The sequence below is a fragment of the Colletotrichum scovillei genome, assembly GCF_011075155.1.
Source record: "Colletotrichum scovillei strain TJNH1 chromosome Unknown Contig00008, whole genome shotgun sequence".
NCBI lineage: Eukaryota > Fungi > Ascomycota > Sordariomycetes > Glomerellales > Glomerellaceae > Colletotrichum > Colletotrichum scovillei.
In genome coordinates this window covers 609,670-629,272 of record NW_023336266.1, presented here as the reverse complement: position 1 = coordinate 629,272, position 19,603 = coordinate 609,670, and the positions used below count along the sequence as shown (strand labels likewise).

The 19,603-nt window shown below is 53.2% G+C and overlaps 7 protein-coding genes across 7 annotated transcripts; 3 read left to right on the top strand and 4 right to left on the bottom strand.

Annotated features, from left to right (window-relative positions):
• The first annotated feature begins 112 nt into the window (after positions 1–112).
• On the top strand, positions 113–2,552 carry HER10_EVM0007650 (transmembrane adaptor Erv26). Its single transcript, XM_035477200.1, has 3 exons — positions 113–345; positions 419–652; positions 716–2,552. The coding sequence occupies exons 1-3, from the start codon at positions 276–278 to the stop codon at positions 1,048–1,050; spliced, it is 639 nt and encodes a 212-aa protein (XP_035330800.1). The 5' UTR covers positions 113–275; the 3' UTR covers positions 1,051–2,552.
• A 543-nt stretch (positions 2,553–3,095) lies between these two features.
• On the top strand, positions 3,096–4,185 carry HER10_EVM0001892 (short-chain dehydrogenase; the record flags this gene model as incomplete). The annotated part of the gene is made up of 1 exon (XM_035471625.1): positions 3,096–4,185. Exon 1 carries the CDS (start codon positions 3,187–3,189, stop codon positions 4,183–4,185), a length of 999 nt encoding a protein of 332 aa, XP_035330457.1. The 5' UTR covers positions 3,096–3,186.
• Positions 4,186–5,175: 990 nt separating this feature from the next.
• HER10_EVM0006145 (dynamin family protein) lies at positions 5,176–8,942 on the top strand. The gene is made up of 2 exons (XM_035483003.1): positions 5,176–8,272; positions 8,330–8,942. The coding sequence occupies exons 1-2, from the start codon at positions 6,185–6,187 to the stop codon at positions 8,885–8,887; spliced, it is 2,646 nt and encodes an 881-aa protein (XP_035330712.1). The 5' UTR covers positions 5,176–6,184; the 3' UTR covers positions 8,888–8,942.
• A 491-nt stretch (positions 8,943–9,433) lies between these two features.
• Positions 9,434–10,960, bottom strand: HER10_EVM0012594 (zinc-binding dehydrogenase). The gene has a single exon (XM_035481987.1). The coding sequence runs from the start codon at positions 10,673–10,675 to the stop codon at positions 9,455–9,457; it is 1,221 nt and encodes a 406-aa protein (XP_035331064.1). The 5' UTR covers positions 10,676–10,960; the 3' UTR covers positions 9,434–9,454.
• Positions 10,961–12,117: 1,157 nt separating this feature from the next.
• HER10_EVM0011362 (uncharacterized protein) lies at positions 12,118–12,912 on the bottom strand (the record flags this gene model as incomplete). Its single annotated transcript, XM_035480795.1, has 2 exons — positions 12,118–12,338; positions 12,441–12,912. 2 exons carry the CDS (start codon positions 12,910–12,912, stop codon positions 12,118–12,120), a joined length of 693 nt encoding a protein of 230 aa, XP_035330990.1.
• Positions 12,913–13,530: 618 nt separating this feature from the next.
• On the bottom strand, positions 13,531–14,949 carry HER10_EVM0000012 (uncharacterized protein; the record flags this gene model as incomplete). The annotated part of the gene is made up of 3 exons (XM_035469810.1): positions 13,531–14,251; positions 14,361–14,488; positions 14,545–14,949. 3 exons carry the CDS (start codon positions 14,947–14,949, stop codon positions 13,531–13,533), a joined length of 1,254 nt encoding a protein of 417 aa, XP_035330331.1.
• Positions 14,950–16,111: 1,162 nt separating this feature from the next.
• HER10_EVM0005041 (cytochrome P450) lies at positions 16,112–18,138 on the bottom strand (the record flags this gene model as incomplete). Its single annotated transcript, XM_035474666.1, has 6 exons — positions 16,112–16,503; positions 16,563–16,763; positions 16,890–17,297; positions 17,364–17,480; positions 17,548–17,845; positions 17,944–18,138. The coding sequence occupies 6 exons, from the start codon at positions 18,136–18,138 to the stop codon at positions 16,112–16,114; spliced, it is 1,611 nt and encodes a 536-aa protein (XP_035330638.1).
• Positions 18,139–19,603: the final 1,465 nt, after the last annotated feature.

Sequence of the window (19,603 nt, the reverse complement as noted above, 5' to 3'; positions counted from 1 at the left end):
GATCAAGAAATCCCCCGAGTGTCCGCAAAGGTACGGACCTAAGTACCCGACGCGCAAAGGCCACGCTTTCGCAAAGTGGATGTCACGACGCGCCCTGGCCAGCTCCGTCATAGCTTCAAAGAGACAATGTAGGGAGCTTATGTGCGCAACCCTTTCCCCCCCGGCAGATCAATAATTCAACAACTTCACACACTCTCTCTTTTTACTTCTCACTTCACTTCACTTCATTTCATGCCACATAACACGACGACATCTTAATCACAACGTCCGTCACCATGTGGATTCTACCTTTGGTCGGCTACCTTGGCTCCATCGTGGGCTTCTGCTTTTTGACCCTCGCCATCGGTTCGTCTCAATCGCCCGGTTCTCCCTTGGCACGCAGGCTGAGGATGACCTCGTACTAACATGGCTTGTCCAGCTTCCGGTCTGTATTACTTATCGGAGCTTGTCGAGGAGCATACCGTCTTTGCGAAGCGTCTTCTTACAAAGTTGATTTACTCGGTCATTGTCCTGCAGCTATTACTATGCATTGTCGACCGATTCCCGTTCAAGTTGACCATCATGGGAGTTGTCTCCCATGTCGTCTACCTCGGCAACATGCGCCGATTCCCTTTTGTCAGACTGACTGATCCTCTGTTCCTGGCTTCATGTGGTATGTCTCCGTTTCGAGAACCGGGCAAACACTCCATGCATAAACTAATCTTTGCCTCCTCAGTCTTGGTCCTCGTCAACCACTACCTTTGGTTCCGCCACTTTTCCGCCGCCCAGCAAAGATCGTACTCGAACATGCATTCCTACTACGACCAGCCCGACGTCCCGAGCTTCACCGAGATCGCCTCATACTTTGGACTTTGCGTTTGGCTCATTCCATTTGCTCTCTTCGTGAGCTTGTCCGCTAGCGACAACGTCCTGCCTACGATGGGAAGCGAAGACCCCCTGCGGGACTCCTCTGGCAAGAGCAAGCGCCAAGGCTTCGTCAAGTCCATCGTCGATACCGTTCTTGGCGCGCTCGCAGAAGTTTTCAGAACAGTCGGCTGGGAGCGGAGTTGATCTTCTCATGACGTCCGCGGACAATAGACGAATTTCACATGCGACGCATGTGGTGTGTACAATATGTCGGTAGACTACGATAACGACGGAATTATTAACCTGAAAAGGAGCGAGAGAATAGATACCCGGAGATCTTCTCCAACCAAAAGGCCCCCTGACGTTGTGCTGCGTGTGCGGCTCTTTTGCACTGAATCTATGCCGACTTTTCGGCCGACTTTTGTCTAAACGGACGGACGCTTTGCAGACCGATCGTCCTACACCTCGCACCGAGGAGGGCTGCACAGCTGGCTCACTGAGAGTGCACTAATATGTTAGCCATGACCTGCCACGCAAGCGACCATTTCTGAAATTAAGTATTCTCAGACTGCGGCGTTGGTGAGGCGACCAATCAACTCTACCTATACGCAAAAGTACTCTGCATGACCACCGCAAGCGAGGTCCTTGTTGGCTGGCATTGGACCCGTTTGGCGACCAACCGGCAAAAGTCCACTCCAGAAGGATCAAGCACAAACTCGGTGACAAGGTGTCAGGCCTTTGGCGGTCGATCATCCAAGATCCCTTTCCGCTCGCACTCTGTCACGGCTTTTTTGCGATGCCTGTCTGCCATGTGTCCGTACTCCTGCTGATGCGACGAACAAGTTGGCACTAAGGATGAGCGGCCGTGCCTTGCAGTAGTCCCCGGGAGTCAAAAGTACCTGCGTACTTTTGCCTCGTTAATTTTTGCAAGGTTCTTTTGAGCGGCGGCCCAGTCCCGCGTCCTGGAGGCGGTGATAGGAGGCAATCATCGTCGGCTCCCGGACCTCATTTTCATCCTCGGCAACAACTTTTTGACTTTTCATCCTCTTCTACAGATGGAAACCAGCCGCAAAAGACCCCGCTGAAAAGCCCCTGGTCTTTTTGTTGTTGAGGAGGAGGGCGAGGAAGATGAAGAGGAAGAGGAGGAGGAGGACCTTGCCGCTTCGCTCCTCATGGTGGTGAGGAGCGAGGATTTCGAGGAGCATTCATCATGACTACAAAAAGCTGGGCTATCGAGGCAATTTTCCCCTTCACTCGGTCGCTCAATCTCTCATTGCACATAACACATCTCATCTCAATCGCGGTCAAGACGAACAAGACCCATATTTCCGCCCTCGAAGCCGCCAAGATGTCTTCCAACCAAGCTCATTCCCCCTCTCAATACACCACCATCCCCCGGCCCAGACATGAACAATTCTCAAGCGCCTTCACCTACATTCAACCCAATGGCTCCGCCAGTCTCAACACCTGGCTGACATCCCCCCCTTCGGCGGCACCGTTCCACAACATTGCCGCCTACCGATCGTCTACCTCCGCTTCCGGGGGCGGCGCAAACGTGCGGGGCTCCGCTCCGGCTCCGAGCAGCAACGGCGCGACGTGGGGTAGCGGGCACGGCCGGCAGAATTGAGCGCGAACCTTTGGCCGCGTCGAATGCCGGACGGCAGCAGACTTTTACCGACAACGAGAGACGATCATCTTTTTGGGCGTTTTGAAGGACGGAATCTGGGATGGATAGATGGGCGTTGGGACAAAATAGCGGCACAATTGTACATGCGTGAAGGCTCGCGAAACGGAATGGCTTATTCCAGATTGTGCTTTTCTTGGGATGCGATCCCAGATTTTGGGACAGGCAATATTGCCACATGTTTGGTCTACATATGCCAAGATGCTTGCAGATGACCCGTGCCGCAGGGACTTCTCCGACAATGCCAATGTAGCCTATTGACGATACTTATTGACGGTGGTATGATCTCTTAGGACCGTTAACTCCGTGCTTGAGGTCTCCCATATAGGGAAAGCAAGACTCCCAACCCCCAATGAAGCACGTCTATCTCCGGTACCTCGTTCTTTATGAAGGATTATTGGGGATTTACCTGTAGCAGAACAGGTAACTTTGGCTCCGAAGCAATGTGGAAGAGCCCATCGGCTCCTTTGTGTCTTATTTGCTTTAGTGGTGTTCATGTCTAGCAATGGATGAGGACTAATGGATATATAGAGGCTGTCCCTGCGGTCTCGTCATCCTGTCCGAGGGCAGTTTCAAGCAATGCGATACTCTTTCTCCCCCTCTCATCGTAACTAAGCACGACCAAATTTGTCAGTACTTCGCGGAACAGACAAAGCATGGCTCCTTCTTTCAACAACAAGACCAAAGCGAGCGAGCTAGTGCCTGTCTACGCCCCCCAAATCGCCGGCAAGACGATACTCATCACGGGAGTCTCCCCAGGCAGCATCGGCGACAGCTTCGTCAAGCAAGTCGCCGTAGCCAAGCCAGCCACATTCCTTCTAGCCGGCCGCTCACCCTCAAAGTTCCAACCCCTCATCGACGATCTTGCAACTACACACCCCGGAATCAAAGTCAAGCCCCTAACTCTAGATCTCACCTCCTTCGCCAACGTCCGCAAGGCAGCAGAGACAGTCACCTCATGGCCAGACGTCCCTCACATCGATCTCCTCGTCAACAACGCCGGCATCATGGCCTCAGCCTACAGCCTCACAGAAGACGGCTTCGAAAGCCAGTTCCAAACAAACCACCTAGGCCACTTCCTCTTCACAAACCTCATCATGCCCAAGATCCTCGCATCCCCTTCTCCCCCGCGCATCGTCAACGTCAGCAGCAACGCCCACAGGCTCGGCCACGTGCGCTGGACGGATCATAACTTCAATGAGGGCAAGCACTACGACAAGTGGATGGCCTACGGGCAGTCCAAGACGGCCAACAGCCTCTTCTCCATCTCCCTTGCCGAGAGGCTGGGCCCATCAAAGGGTGTGACGGCGTTCAGTCTGTGCCCGGGGTACGTCCCCACGAACCTTGCCGCGCACGAGGCGCATGATTTCCCCGGATTCCTAGAGGCCCTGCGTAAGGCTGATGTGGTGGTGGGGAGCAAGTATATGTGGGGGATGGGGGATATCGAGCCCAAGGATATGGACCAGGGTGCCGCGACGCACGTGTTTGCGGCGTTTGATCCGGAGCTAAAGGAGAAGAATGGGGAGTTTCTTAGTGATTGTCGTGTTGCTGATCCTTGGAAGGAGGAGGTGTATCCTTGGGCTAGGAGCAAGGTCGATGCGGAGATGCTGTGGGCTTTGAGCGAGAAGCTTGTTGGGCAGGAGTTTAGATACTGAGATGGACTGTGTGTATTCCGTTCTTCTTCTGATAGAATACCGTTGAATATAATTCAACTTTCATCCCAAAACTATCACCCGCAATAGCCGAGCGGTATATAACTGGTAGAAAACTAGGTGCAAGCTTCTGCGAGGTTTTCATAGGAATTCGAACCTCGTGGGTTCGAGTTCTGAACTTTTGTTTTTAGTTGGACCTTGTACCTCTGGTTTCATACTGGCGAGACTCTCGTGCCCGGGAACGCAGTGAAGCTGGCTGATTGGGGCAGGGACCGAGGTTATGAAGCTCGCACTTTCCTTCGTAGAGAATATAGGCTGGCAAGAAATACACCGTAGTATCGTCGGCTGGTATAGCCCTCTGCGGAATTCCCAGTTGCATACTTATCACGGTTAAGTCCATCACTCATCATCCGCAGTAGCCGAGCGGTATACAACCGGTAGAATCAAGACGTGTGACAACGTCCGAGATTCATAGGAATTCGAACCTCACAAGTTCGAATTCTGAACTTTTGATTTTTTTTCTCATGGTTTTTTCCCCCAGCCTTCGCTCGCTCATGCTTCCTTGTCCTCTGCTCTTCCTTAGAGATGCGAACGCTGTTGTGCTTTATGCCTTGGGGAATTTGGGTTTGCTGGAATGAGCATGAGGTATGAGTATAAATGCCTAGATGGAAATCCATGACCGGCCCTGACTTAGGTAGCTACGCAGGTAAACAGAATTGAGAGCGATTGAGGACCGGATGTTCGAGGGTCTCGACGGTCCTTGGAGACGGAGGGTAGCTGCAGCCACATCTCGGGAGCACTCGCCACAGTTCCAGAAGGCTCCAAGCACAGCCACATAGAGGGGTATCTCAACTTACCTAATCACTCACTGGGTGCGACCTGGTTGCTTAGCCACAGCGCTTGTCGCACAGCCACTGAACTCCAATTGTTTCTCCGGCTGATCCCTGCAGTCCAATGAGTGGCGAAAAAACAACCACCAACAAACATCTTGGCGTTGAACGTCGTCGTCTCTAGCACCACGTTGGCTGGCTCAGAATCCTCCTCACACCGGCCTAGACGGACATGCCCGAGCTCTGATTGGGGCTTCGAGTGCCTCCCGACACGTACGCTCGTCATGCGTAGGCGAAGAAGCGAGACGAAGTGCGACTTTGCGGCGGCCGAGTCAACAAGCTTGACAGGAAAAGTGTGCCTCCATGGCCCTCCACCTCTTACGGCGGGCTTCCTGGACGTGCCATACAGGGAAAATGAGGCTGTGCCACTGCCGAGCTACCGACGTCATTCGTCCAATCTCGACACAAACGCGTTGGTCCCCGTCCCAAAGTTCGGTGGCTTTGCGCACATGGGACTGCTTTCACCTTTCTAGCTGTTGTTCAAAGTCTTTTTCGCCCTGCATAACGGAGACCGAGTGGTCCTAAAGTCTCTAGCCCACAGTATCCAGTCTGCCAGTCTCCTTGACTGGTCTCGGCTTTGCAATCCGACGCCGAGTGACAGACGAAATTGCTGTATCCGTATTGCCGTAGGCGGGCAAAAAAAGGGCCCAAACGGATGCCTCTCCTTTGCTGGGCTGCCTCAAGCCAAGCAACATCCATGGAATGCCAACTCTAATGTCGCCGTACCGCCGTATCCCCCGGTGGCGACGCAGAAGTAGGCGAAGCTTTGCCCTTTTCCCCACGCCCCAAGGTCGTCACTGGGGGCTGACGACGCGGCTTTGCGACGACTTGGAGCCCAGATTCAGGCACCCTTTCATGGCTATTGGGCACACTCACACCTGGGGGGCATGTGATGTTCGGTCGAGAGACGTCTCGCGCCGCAATGCAGGCTTGCGCTGCGTAACTGCGTAATCCCACATAAGCTTGTTCTTTGCTCTTTGGGCTGGGCGAACAGTAGTCTCCTCTTTAAAAGGTTCTCCCTTCCCAGTGTTGTGCTCGCACCCTGTTCTCAAGGTCCAAGACCTTTCCCTGCGCAATCACTCACATCACACATACATCGAGACCAGACTGTGATGGGATCATTGTACGAGGTTCCAGAAACCAGTCGTCACCGCCCAACTAACGTCTCTATCAGACCCGAACGCGACATGGCTCCCAATATCGACTCGGCGCTGGGGACGGCGGACATGGCGAATGAGCAGCGCGGCCTTCTCGAGCTCATCGACAAGCTGCAATTTGCCCAGCTCGACAATGTCAAGCTGCCACAGATCGTCGTCGTCGGCGACCAGTCGGCGGGAAAGAGTTCCGTCCTCGAGGCCATCACTGGCACCCCGTTCCCTCGCGATGCCGGCGCCTGCACACGCTTCGCAACCGAAATCCGCCTGCGCAGGTCGGCCGAAGCGAGTCTCACCGTCTCCATCATCCCCGACAAGAACAAGCCTTTCAGAGACCAGGAGCGGTTAAAGCAGTTTGGCGGAGCTGTCGACACAGACATGTCCTTTGAGTCTCTCATGAGATCTGCGGTGGAAATGATTGCCCCCAAGAACATTCCGGGCAGATTCGCCGCCCGCGACATTCTGGTGGTTGAGAAGAGAGGTCCGGACATGCCTCTGCTCACCCTCGTCGATCTTCCAGGTCTCGTCAAGAACGCCAACAACGACCAGTCGATGGACGACATCAAGACGATTGAGACCCTTTGCGACCGATACATGAAGAGTTCCCGAACCATTATCCTTGCTGTCGTTGGCGGCAACACCGATTACGTTCAGGCACCCATTCTCACAAAGGCACGCCATTTCGACCCCTCCGGCAGCCGTACCATCGGTGTCCTGACAAAACCCGATCTTTGCGAGTCGATCGGTCTGGAAGACAAGTTCATCGAGCTCGTCCAGAACAGAGACAAGCAAAATTACTTCAAGCTCGGCTGGTATGTCTTGCTGAACCCTGGACCCCGCGACCAAGGCCAGCCTTGGCCTTCAGCCCGCGAACGTCGTCAACGTGAGGAGGAATTCTTTGGCCGCGGAAAATGGCGCGCTCTTCCCAGCTCCATGTGTGGTGCCAATGCGCTCAAGCAAAAGCTGAGTGTTCAGCTGCAACGTCACATTGGTCGTCACGTCAAGACACTTCGCAAGCAAATCCAGAAGGCGCTCGACGACTGCGACTCAGAGCTCAAGTCCATGGGCACTGGAAAGGACACTGTCGAGGAGATGCGCATCGAGCTCGTTGAGCTTTTCTCCAGTTCCAAGGAACTGGTTATCCCCGCCGTCTATGGTTTCTATAAGAACCCTCCTCGCAAGAACTTCTTCCGCGCCACAGCCGACCCCCGAGGCACTCCCGCTCAGAACTTGCGTGCCCGCGCCATTGAGGAGAACGAAAAGTTCTCGCACCGTATCCGCCAGAACGGTCGCAAGTTTGGCTTCTCGTCATCCACTGCACCCGGTACCGCAGACGGTGTTACCATCAGCGATAGCAGCAAGAGAGAGTTTGTCGGTAGAGAAGTCGAGATGCTTCTGCGGCAGATTCGTGGTTCCGAATTTCCCATGGATCCCAAGCCTCGCGCTGTCTACATGCTTTTCCAGAGCTACTCGGAGAACTGGCCAAAGCTCGCTCAGGAGCACAAGGACAATCTCGGCGTCGTGTGCAACGAGTTCCTCAGTGAGGTCATTGACTTCGCGTGGCCTCAGCGTATGCGCGAGCCCCTGCGCTACCAATTCCTCGATGTTCAGATGAAGAAGCTTCTGGCCGACGCACAGGTCGAGCTTGAGCACCTAACGCAAGACATGAACCTCGAAATCCAGCCGTACGACCCCGAGTACGAGGAGCGTCTTCGCAAGTGGCAGATTGAGACCACCAACGATGGTGCCACCTACACCGAGGCGCAGGAAGTCTGCGAGAAGATGTTGATCTTTTATGAGCTTGCAGCCAAGACCTTCATTCGCAACACCATTACGCAGGTCGTCGAGAGACATTTGCTGCAGGGCATGTACAGCATCTTCAACTCTGTTGAGATTCTCGGCATGCCTGCCGAGACGGTCGAAGCTATTGCGGCCGAGAACAAGGAGACGCGCGACCGCAGAATGACGCTCAAGACGCAGAAGACTGCGATCGAGGAGGCCCGCGACATTTGCGCCAGCTTGGCCATGCGCAAGGAGCTGAGAATGGTAAGCCCTAATTGTTTTCCCTCATCACAATCGAGCATGCTAACAATTGCTTCACAGTACGCCGACGAAGACCGCGATCTAGAGGACAACAGCTCCGATTCGGACGAAGACAAGCCAAAGCAGACAACCACGCGCAAGCCCGTCAGCAACAATGCCAGCCCAAGCCGCGAAACTACCCATCGTTCAACGCGCTCTCGCGATGAGCGCGAGGAGCGTCCCTCAGCGAGAACACAACCCACCGAGTCGGTGACGAACGGCTACTCCTACGGCGGCCACCCAGCACCGGCACAGGCTCCTCCCGTCCCGACCTCGCGACCGGAGCGTGCCGAGCCCGCTAGGACAAACACCAGCACGTCCCAGTGGGAAGATGAAGAGTACTACAGAGCTCCTTCCTCCCAACAGGCCTCCGCGCCGGCCCAGGCACCTCCCCCGCCTCCTCGTCCCCAGAAGCTGAGACCCGAGGACGCGGCGTCGGATGCGTATAGCCACCGCTCGCAGTCTTCGATTTCGGAGCAGCAGCACGCTAATGGCTACGGAGGGTACTATGACGCCAATGAGCACGCGCCCTCGTCTACGAGACGTGTGACTGCCAAGAAGCTGTTTGGTAGAGGTTAAATTGAGAGAAGATGAGAGACAGACTCCAGTTTGAGCATGGGATTCTAAATTTTAGCGATGCGGCCTGTTGGCGTTTGGTAGGATGATTCGATTTCTCGCTTTGGGTAGACAGTGGTCTCTGGGACAGAGGGACGTGGGATGGAAACTTGCCAGATACCATTTCTATAGAATCATACGCAATTTCAATCGACAATGTACCTTTGCGAACGTGACTTATAAGCCCTGAGAAAAGCAATCTGGAGTGATGGGAAGACTCGACACCATTGTCAGCCTTGCGGCACTGCGACTAAACGATGTGGTGTAACCTGCATATAGACCTTGTTTCTCGTATTTTTTTGTCTGACATCACTTGAGAATGAGGCAAATTCGAAGCCTTTCCGGTAAGTTCACGACAGGACGAAAATTGCATCACCCTGACATATCGAGCAGACAATGACGGCTACAATCACAGTGGAATTTCATCGTTGGTTCATTGGTCATCAATTGTCATTATAGTATACATCTAACATGCTTTTCCCATCCTTTTATGCAATGCAGTGTTTTCATCCGTCCATACTTTTGAGACTCTTACGCCTGGGCAATCTTCAAGACGGCCTTGCCAAAGTTCTGGCCGGTAAGCATGCCAATGAAACCCTCAGCAGCCTGGTCGATGCTATCCGTCTGGTGGATCTTGACCTTGAGCTCGCCGTTGGCAATCATGGGCTGCACCTTCTCCTGGAAGGGCTTGTACTTCTCGGGCGACAGGTTCACGAGGAAGCCCTGGAAGGAGAGCTTCTTGGCGACGAGGTGGAAGAGGCCGCGGACCCCCTTCTGCTGCTCGCGCGGGGTGTTGTAGTCGGAGATCATGCCGCAGCCGATGATGCGGCCCTGCTGGTTGAAGGACTCGAGAGCGGCCTCGAGGTGGTCACCGCCAACGTTCTCAAAGTACATGTCGATACCCTGGGGCGCGAGGCGCTTGAGGGCGTCGTGGGGAGACTCGGTCTTGTAGTTGAAACCGGCGTCGAAGCCGAGCTCGTTGATGATGAAGTCGAGCTTCTCGTCGCTGCCGACGGAGCCAATGACCTTGACGCCCTCAGCCTTGGCGAGCTGGCCGACAATCTGGCCGACGGCACCGGCGGCGGAGGAAACGAAGATGGTCTCGCCCTTCTTGGGCTTGCCAATGTCGTAGAAGCCCTCGTAGGCAGTCATACCGGGCATGCCGAGAGCGCCGACAAAGAGGGGCAGGTCGACGTTGTGAGTGTTGGGGACCTTGAAGAAGCCGGGGAGGAATTTGGCGGGGATCGCGGCGTACTCGGCATTGGGGCCCATGAAGGAGGTGACGAGGTCGCCGGCGGCGAACTGGGGGGCATCGGAGCGCTCGACGCGGGCGACGATAGAGGAGACGATGACGGCGCCCTGCTCAAAGGGAGGGATGTAGGACTTGCCGGCCTCGGCGGGGCGCATGCGGCCGCGCATGTAGGGGTCGAAGGAAGAGTAGAGGACCTTGATGAGGATGCCGCCGTTGAGGTCCTGCTCGAGGTCGATGGGGCGGTCTTCGGTGACGAGGTCCTGGCCGGCGACAGGCAGGCCCTTGGGGACCTGCTTGAAGATGAAAGACTTGTTGGGAGTAGGAGCCATTGTGAATGTGTTAAAGTGCGAAAGTCTAAGTGACGGGGTATCAAAAACTGGAATATTTAGTGGATAAAGTATGATATATAGGGAAGAGATGTAAGTGATTTTTTCAAACTTTGACTGGGAGATATGGGATTGTCTTGGTGTTAAATATATCTTAGAAACCATCTGCTCCATATCATGACGAATCCTGTAAAAGGGTCCATCGGGCCCGCGCCGGGTCCGACCCTGTGATCCGCTTGGAACAGTTCAATGTTCAGCTCTCCTCAAGCTTCCTGGTTAACACGGGGCGACGGAAGGCATTGGAAACGGCAACGTCATGATGGAAGAACTGCCAGGAGGAGCATCCACTTTGCTTGTTCGATCGGTGGAGATTCTTCGAGAGCCGGGGTCCGCCGGCATTGGCCATGCCCATCAGGCCGTGTTTTGTGAGGTGGTTCCTGGAAAAAGGATAGCGGAATTGTCAAACGGGACTTGGCCGCTGTTGCCCCCACGGACCCTTTCTTTTGATCTGTCAGCAGCAGCACTTAAACATGGGCGCTAGATTTTTTCCTTCCTTTCCATTTGCCCCTCCATCTTTTCTTGGTGAAAGATACCGCGGTTCATGGCGGGGCACATGCCGCTTTGAGATGCGGAAACACATACCAGATATCGCTTGGGTAGGCGGTGTGTCTTGGAGGTCCAATCAAGCTCATCAATGTCACCATGAAGGCCAGTCAAGACCAGGGATTCCTGGATTCTCTGATCTGCGGTCAAGATCGCTTCGTCAATCGTCGTGGACTTTGAACTGCACAGCTCCCGCCATTGTTGTTTGGTGGACCTGCAATGCTGTATCTTTCCTTATGATTTGATGAGTTAACGATGAAATGGGATGGCTGCGGCCCAGGGAACTCGAGTCAGGGTGAGGCTCATCACTGACTAGTCCTGACCCAATCTTGCTCGAAGTCGCCTCTCCGTTCTCCAAAACGTGCCACAAGAAAATCTCTACCCCGTACCAATGAAGCAATGATGACAAAGCACAAGCTCAATGCCGTTATTGTTCTGGCGCTCGACCATCCGGAGCTGGTTGCCCCTTTCGGTGGAGGAGGGCCCCGATAAAATAAGAACAGCGCAGAAAACATCGGTAGTCGCCTGAGCCGTGCCGGTTGCCAGGTCCGCGGGGCGGGAGGCCGAGGCTTGGTTCACCGTCCGGTGCTGTCAACTGGGTACTTCGTAGCATCGTAGGTATCCGCAACGAGTCTGGACCACGTCTGCTGGGTGACAGGAGCCGAGGTTCGTTTCGCACTTTGTTGATGGATAGCAACGGGATTCTGGCAAGGAAAACGGGGTCCGGGGCAATTGTTGGCTTGTTGCTATGTTCGGTTGAATGATTGCCCCAGCGTCAAGGAGCGTCGACCCAGCTTTCACTTCGTGATGGGATTTCTGATTTCAAAGCCAAATTTCCGCTGGAATTCCACTCCTTGCGTTGTACTCCGTACTCAAACGGGATGCCCCTCCCTTCGCATCGTCGATCATTCATTGATTGTTCTCGAAGTCTCGAAATCTCCGATAGCCCTCAACCTCGACTTATCGGCGGTAAAGCTCGCCAGGGATTCTCTCTTGTTCCAGAGACAGCGCCGCTAAGGATCGGTGACGCGATGCAAATGCTTTACTAGCATCCTTGCTTGGCCTCGGACTGTCGCCTGTTCTCGCACTTCGCGTTTCTCGGGCGCGGTATCCGCTGTGATAGTAATCAGTCGGACACCTTCGCGGCCATCGTCAACCCAAAATTCCTCGTAGCCCGTCGCCTCGAAACCCATTTTCTCAAAGCATCTTCGTCCTTCTGGCGTTGCTGTGAGTGCTGCCAAAATGTCAGATCACATCGATGTTCCTCTCCCAAACGGATGGATGTCAATCGAAAGCCTGCAATGCCAGCATGGCGAGCCACTCACGAATCACTTACCTGAATAGCCGATGATCGACCATCCCTTCCTCTCTGCAGCGGCTACAACAGCCCGCATCGAAGTCTCGGCGAATCCTCGCACCTTGCCCTGCGTCTCAGGCACATCGAATCTCTCGACGTGAAAGACGTGCAGCCCAACCTCTGGGAACTCAGCACCATCGCGAGGAAACATAGTCCCGGCATCCACATCCACTTCCTTGACCTCGCCCGCCAGCAAATCCCGCCACGCAGACGCCAGGATCGGGAGTGCAATGACAGCTCCGACGAGTGTCTGAGTGTCGTCGTTCTCCACGGCGTCGGCAGAGAGATAGAAGCAAGTGGCCAGCTCGGGCGCTGCAGTTGTCCAGCTCCGAAGGCGGTCCCAGGTCAGCGGCGCGGGGTACATGTCTTGGTCGGACGCGAAGATGCCCCTCAGGACTTCGTTGGTCATCGAACCCTGGTTCAGAGCAGGAGCTGGTGCTGATGCTGGCATTTCGGCGGTCTTTTCGTTCGGCTTCGTTAGAAGCTGTGATGGAAAGAAGTCGCGACGAGGTGGTTTGTGGTCGTTGGAGTGTGGAAGTGTCAAGATTTCAATCATGAAATTTGGGTTGTGGTGTTGGACAGCAGTTCCTTCCTCTTACCTTCTCTTTGAGGATGATATGGTGCTGGGTCGCGCTTGGAAGGCGCTGAAGAAGCTGAGGTGCGCTGCAGCTGTTCCCCACCCAACGCTGCCTACAACGTGTAAGCTGAGCCCGGGCACATTTCACTTACACCAAGGTCTCTCTAAAGGCACCACTTGCAATCACCACCTGATCGTTACAGTCACGGCCTTGAGTGGTTTATCTTAGTGGCATGCTCTTTTTTCATGACTCTTATTGTTGTTACACGTCGTTATTCCCATGTACCCATACCCTGTGCCTCTCAATACCACCTCCTCGCACTCCCGGGCTTTTGTCGTGCCATGTGCAGATACAAAAACCAGGTATTGATGTGGTTCCTCCTCGTAAGCACAAGAACTCCTTTCCTTGGTATCCTCCCAGCACTGTCAGACGGGAACCATTGCTGCGCAAACTCCAGCTGCTTCCTCTCTTGGTTGCGTAAGGGCCAACAACTAAAGTTCGTCGCCAAACTCAAACATTGCGAGAGGGTCAGGGCCACGAGAGATCCAGCGGATCTCACCGGTCTGAGGATCCATGATACACATGAAGTGAGTCGACTCATTGGTGGTAGGATAGGCAGCGATCCATTCGCGCAGTTTGGCCTCGTCAACGCCAGTCATCTCGCCAGATTTGCTAGCCTCGGCATCAAGCTCGAGATCCGTGCAGCAACTATTCTGCGTGGCCCAGGTGATGTCGTTTCCGTTGGTGATGGCACGGACATGTTCAATCCACTTGTCGTGGAAGGCATTCTGACGATCCGCAGACACCTCGATCCAGTCCTCAAATTCAATGAGCTTTGCCTGGACAGGGTCGGCGCCGTGGCGTGCAGCCATGCGGCCACAGCAGCGTCGATGGTCAGGGTCGTGGTTGCACTGAATCTGGAAGACGCTGCTCGTCTTGATCTTGCCGTCATGAAGATCCTTGAGGATGTTCACTACCTCTCTTCCATCGCAGAGGGTCAGGTAGCAGGGCGACGTCTTCGAAGAGGCAAGCTTCTTGCCGATGGACGTGATGAGAGTGGGCTTTCTGCTTTCCCCATGGGGGTTTGGGTCTTCGGTATCATAGACCTTGTCATTCTTGATGGAAATATCCTCATTGAGGATGATGCGGCGGAGCATTGAGGGAACAGACTCGCGCAAGCCGAAGAGGACCTTGATTTGGTGCCTTAGAAGGCTGCCCGAACCACACTAATGGTTTGGGCGGAAGTTGAGAGAGACCGATAGGCCCTTGCTAAGATAAATATCAGTCTATACCAGTCCTCAATGGAAAGCCTGCGGCTTACCGGACACCAGTCAGCATGCCGACAAAGCCAGCATAGGTGACTGATCTGGCAATCACCTCATTCGGGCCATTGTTCGTGTTGACATACTCAATGATGACAAGGATATCACGTAGGATATCCATGCCCCACTGCGATGAGTCGTTAGTGTCAGATACTCTTTGTCGAGAAAGGGATATAACCATACCTCAAGAGTGCGAAAGTGCATCAGACGGTCAGGATCACCGCCACCAATCTTGCGCTTGGAGTCATCCTTGACCAAGGCAGCTCCAGATGTACATCCAAGCATCAGGTCAAGAAAGGTGTTGAGGGCCATGAGCTGGTGAACGGGGATGCCAGCAATCTCAGCGATGGACTTGATCTCCTTGGTCTGCTCGGGGTCGAAGACCTTACGGAGGGTGAACCGAGAAGTGAACTTGGCAAAGCCAGACATGCCCCGAGGGAAGGTCGCCTCAATCACCCCGTCAAAGAGAGGGCTCACTTCTCTTATCTTGGGAGCAAGATCCTTGGCGAGCTCAATGTAGCGCTCTTCAGCAGGCTTGCCCATGTCGATCTTGTAGATTGGAATATCGTCAGGATTGAGTGTGAGCATGGTCTGGAAGGCAGTGTGATTCTCATGAAGTGTGACTTGAAGAGGGTCGTAAGGCTCGGAAGGCTTGAGGACACTGCACTCCATGTCGGAACCAGACTGGAGTGTCCCCTTGGATGGAGCCGCCATTGTGGCGAACGTTTGGGTTGAATACTGAGATTTGCTGAACGTGTCAGGTTCTTTTGGGAAGCAGGAGATGAAAAAATGAAAGGGTGTCTTACTGTGATGACGATGATGTTAATCGCTGATCAGACCTTGGGCCTTATCATTTGTGTCGATGCTAGTATTGATGAAAGATGTAATGTTGCATGCGATGACGACAACGTAAAACCAGTACCGCAGAAGAAAGTCACAAGAGCTCTCCTCACGCGATGCCAGTAGTGTTAAGTAGGTATCTTTGAAGAATATTCTGGTGTCTGGGCTGGGTAGCACAGAGGAGGATGAGTGGGTAAAGTGGTGGAAAGGTGTGGTGGATGGAAAAGACAAGGTACCCAGGCAGGTGGTGATATGGGCTTTCTACCTTAGGTAAGGTAGTTGGTGCAGTTCCAAGGCGATTACAGGGAGAGGCGTTTGAAAGCGAAGGTTTCGATGTGCCTTCCAGATATAATTGCGGTTTCCAAATTATTCAGGAAGGCAGGAGCAATCAGGTCGATATATCGAAGCCACCTTCCTTCGAACGAGAAGAAAAGTATGACAGTTACCTTACCTAAGTATCTGGATTCTCAGTGAGAATGAGTCAGTTACCTCACTTGGGATGTGCTAAGGACCCCTTTGGGAATTCGCTGAGAAATCGATCTGAGAAACTAGGTGTGGGGATCAAGGTAGTTTCGAGGGACAAGACGGCGGTCAAGGGAAGAGAGACCTAGGTAGAGCCTCAGACTTCTGTCAACAGGCAATATCATCAACACTTAATGGTACTTCATGAGGCTTCGCTCATGCTGTTCCCAAAGTATAAAGCCTAGCACACGCATCTTGGGGAGATAGAAGAGAGCACCAGTTTCATGATTATTAAGTGTAATTACGAGCGAATTCTAGTCTACCTCGCCCCTTGTCCAAGTTACATATAGTTCATCGGTCCTTCTATAACGACCCCATCGCACGCGATGCCAGCATACATATGCTTCAGCACCTTCTAGACTCTAGCGCAGCATTCTATAAGCGCCGTCTATCGCGCCTCTCTCTCCATCGTAACACCCATGCTGCCCTTAGGTCGCAGGGTAAAGTTGGGATTCGCAAGCTCCACCACACCATTATATCCAGGACGCGGCGAGAAATTGAAGTTCCGCACAAGAGCAAAGATTACGCTCTTGACGTTCAGCAAAGCCATGTTCTTAGCGATGCAGCCTGCCGGGCCCTGGAGGAACGACTCCATGGCGTACGAGTCCTTTGATGCGCGGCCGTCGGCCCAGCGGTCAGGGTCGAAATTTTCAGCGGTCTCGCCCCATACGAGGGGATTGAAGTGTGCCACAGCCGGGCAGAGAGTCACTTGTGTTCCCTTGGGGACGAAGATTCCACAGACGGTGACGTCTTCTGCTGCTTCGCGAGGGAGAAAGATTGCTATTCGTGGACTTTGGTCAGCAAACCAAACTTGGCTTATGGGATTTCATGAGTCATACCCGGGGAGTAGAAGCGGAGCATCTCCTTGAGGAAGTTGTTGACGTAGACCAAATGTTCGGTTTCCTCGTAGGTCGGGTTCCAGTCTCGAGGCTTGCCCGCGCAGAGACCGAGGACTTCTTGCTTGAGGCGCTCCTGTACTTTGGGCTCTGTGGCAAGGATATGAGCAATCCACATGGTGATAGATCCAGTGGTTTCGTGGCCTATGATGCAGGGTCAGCGTATATCTTTGATTGTTCAAATTGTGTCTTGTCATACCTCCAGCGATGAAGTTCAGCATCTAGAGAAGTGAGTTAGTAAGTATGGAAACCTCAAAGTTTCGGATAGACTTACGTATTCCAAGAGCTCTAGATCAGTCCAGTTGGTCTGAGTAGCGTCGAATTGGCAGTCCTCTAAGATAAATGTCAAGATATCGCGATGCTCAGTCATCTTCTCACTGAGACCGAGCTTCTTCTCGGCAATCATCTCGGCACGGCGGTTCTCAACACAGGTGAGGAGCATTGTCCTGATAAGGGCAACATCCTCCAGCCACCTCTTGTTGCTAGGGAGAGGAAGCCATGAGCGGACAGGAATATGGCCATCGATGAAGGTGAGAACGTGGCCAGAAGGAGGCTGGCGGATTATGCGCTCGTACACGTCATAGAAGTGCGCTTCAGGGATGGAGATGCCGTCAATATCGCAGCCGATCGAGCCAATGACGAAGACGTCGAGAGTTGCCTTTCGGATGTAGGGTTCGACTTGCAATAGAACATGAAGTCAGCATCAATTCATAGTCAGGAAAGAAAAAAACTGATGTAGTATACCATCAACAAGCTTGACGTCCTCTCCACCCATGTCTCGGCAGATTGCTTCACACATCTGGTTGGCCTTGAGCTGGAAGACTGGCAGCATCGTACGAGTGTTTTGGTTTGAGAACGCCCCTGCGTAGCAACGTCAGTAAAAGAAACGCGCAAAACGCAAGGGGTAACTTAAAATATAGGAACTCACGATTTAACTGGGTTCGCTGCTTCTTTCTCTCCTCGCCCTCTGAGAACATGAGTCCATGTCCGGTGATGGGGGAGAACATGCGTGCTGCCAACTGTGACTTTCGGAATGAGAATGCCTTCGTCTGCTGGACCTCTTTGAAAGCCTCCAGATTGTTGACCATGAGCGTCTCAGCATTTAGCATAGAGAGGTAGCGCACAAAAGGCGCTTCGGGCCATTGCTTTGTCCAAGAGATGAAGATATCAGCTGGCCCCGGGGTTCTGATCTGATTGAGCATCTGACCGATCAGGAAATGACCGCCCTATAAGCTCCGTGAATTAGCGCTTCTGCAATATTCCATATCTTTTATTTCGTGTGGATCCTTCCTATGTGTATGTGAGCAAAGTTGATACTCCTTACCTTTGGTCCTGGAAGGTGCCGTAGCGGTGAGAGGAAGAAAGGATAGAGGAAAGCATTATATCCTAAGAGAACAGTACATTGCAAGGTGAATGAAGCCAAGAAGATCTTGAATGCAGTAGAAAGATCCAGGTACAAGAATCTGATGCTAATAATTGCAAGTAGAAGCGATATGCCTGTGCAGAGCTTCAAAGCCATGGTTCGAGGGCAAGGGGCAAGAACGAGGATGGCGTAACGTCCAGGTCGTGAGGAGAGATATTAGTGAAGATATTAATGATGAATCAGGATTAAGGTTAAGAAGAGTTGATACCAGAGTTCCCAATGAACCATGGATGGTTTGGGTAGAATGGGAGGCGGTGGGTTAAGAGGCGAAGTTGGTGAAAACGTGGAAACGTGAAGCCAGTAGATAGGAAGTTAGGAAGTCAAACTGAGCTCTTTTGTAAACGTCTAGAATTCTCAAAAGATCGGATGACACTCCTTGAGAAGGAGCGAATACCCATCTTTAAGGAAAGAATAGCAACACCCACAGAGGAGAAAAAAAGCAAGGCATTGTCAATATTCCTTCTTTCACCTTTGCCTCCATTATCTCCCAGGCCTTTGACCCGCCAAACATGTCACCCAAAATGGATTTCTTCCTAGACCGAATCTGCAACTTCGATGCTTACCCCCCATAAAGCCATCACAATCCTTCGCCAGGGATGTTCCAAGCCATGTCCGGACCAACGGTATCGAAGACAAGACAAGCAAACAATTCCCACCCAAGTCAAAACGCCACCAACTGCAACTCCCAACAATGATTGACAGGATGACCCCGGCCCGGCATCTGCACTTCTTTGATCACAAGACAACGATAATTCAAGTCTTGTTGTAACACAGAAATCAAGCCACTGGATCTGCGTGTTCGGAAAGACATGAGTGCTTCTTTTGCTATTTACATCCCTGTCAACGAGGGCCTGGTGTTAATGAGGGGTGGGGTGTAAGAGAGGATCTCAGGATCATCGAGAGTGAGACGGATCCTTGCTCCCGCATGGCTGACGCCCACGCTAGGAGAGCCGATCCGCAAACCTCCCACGAGAAGGTAAGCAACGTCTAGTGCACGGGGGGTTAAAAGGAAGCATATGCGCCAAGAGGGCAAACAAACTCTTCTTCCACGACTGCCTTGACAGAGATTATCCTGCTGGCCATTGAACTCCTTAGGATTGTGCCGTTGAAGTGGGGAAGGTGAAAAGAACCGCCAACACCCGCTGGAAATCATGGTCTCTGCAACAGGGTAAAGACCATATGGCATACAATGTGTGCCGACCACAGCGGATGCTGCCGCGAGGTTACACGGGTCCCGGATCTTGGGAACAAGCCCCCTTCCTCTCGGCAGCTCGTTCCCCAGGTCGAATGAGACATCAGAGATTGCGTCTGCCTGCAGAGACACCTGGAATCAAGGCGTGCCGATTCGCCGTAAGACTTTTGAAAGTTCCCGACCATCCAATCATTCTGGGGCAGAGACAGTGAGAGAGAAAAAAGGGGAAACTATTGATGCCGGCGTAACAAGTTGGGAAGTCCTTGCGAGTTGGGTGTTCTCTTGACCTCTTGGCCGATTGGCTCTAGGGTAGACGCCTGTCCCGTTCCATCCCCTCACCTCCCAGGGCAAACTCGGGTTCTTGCTCCT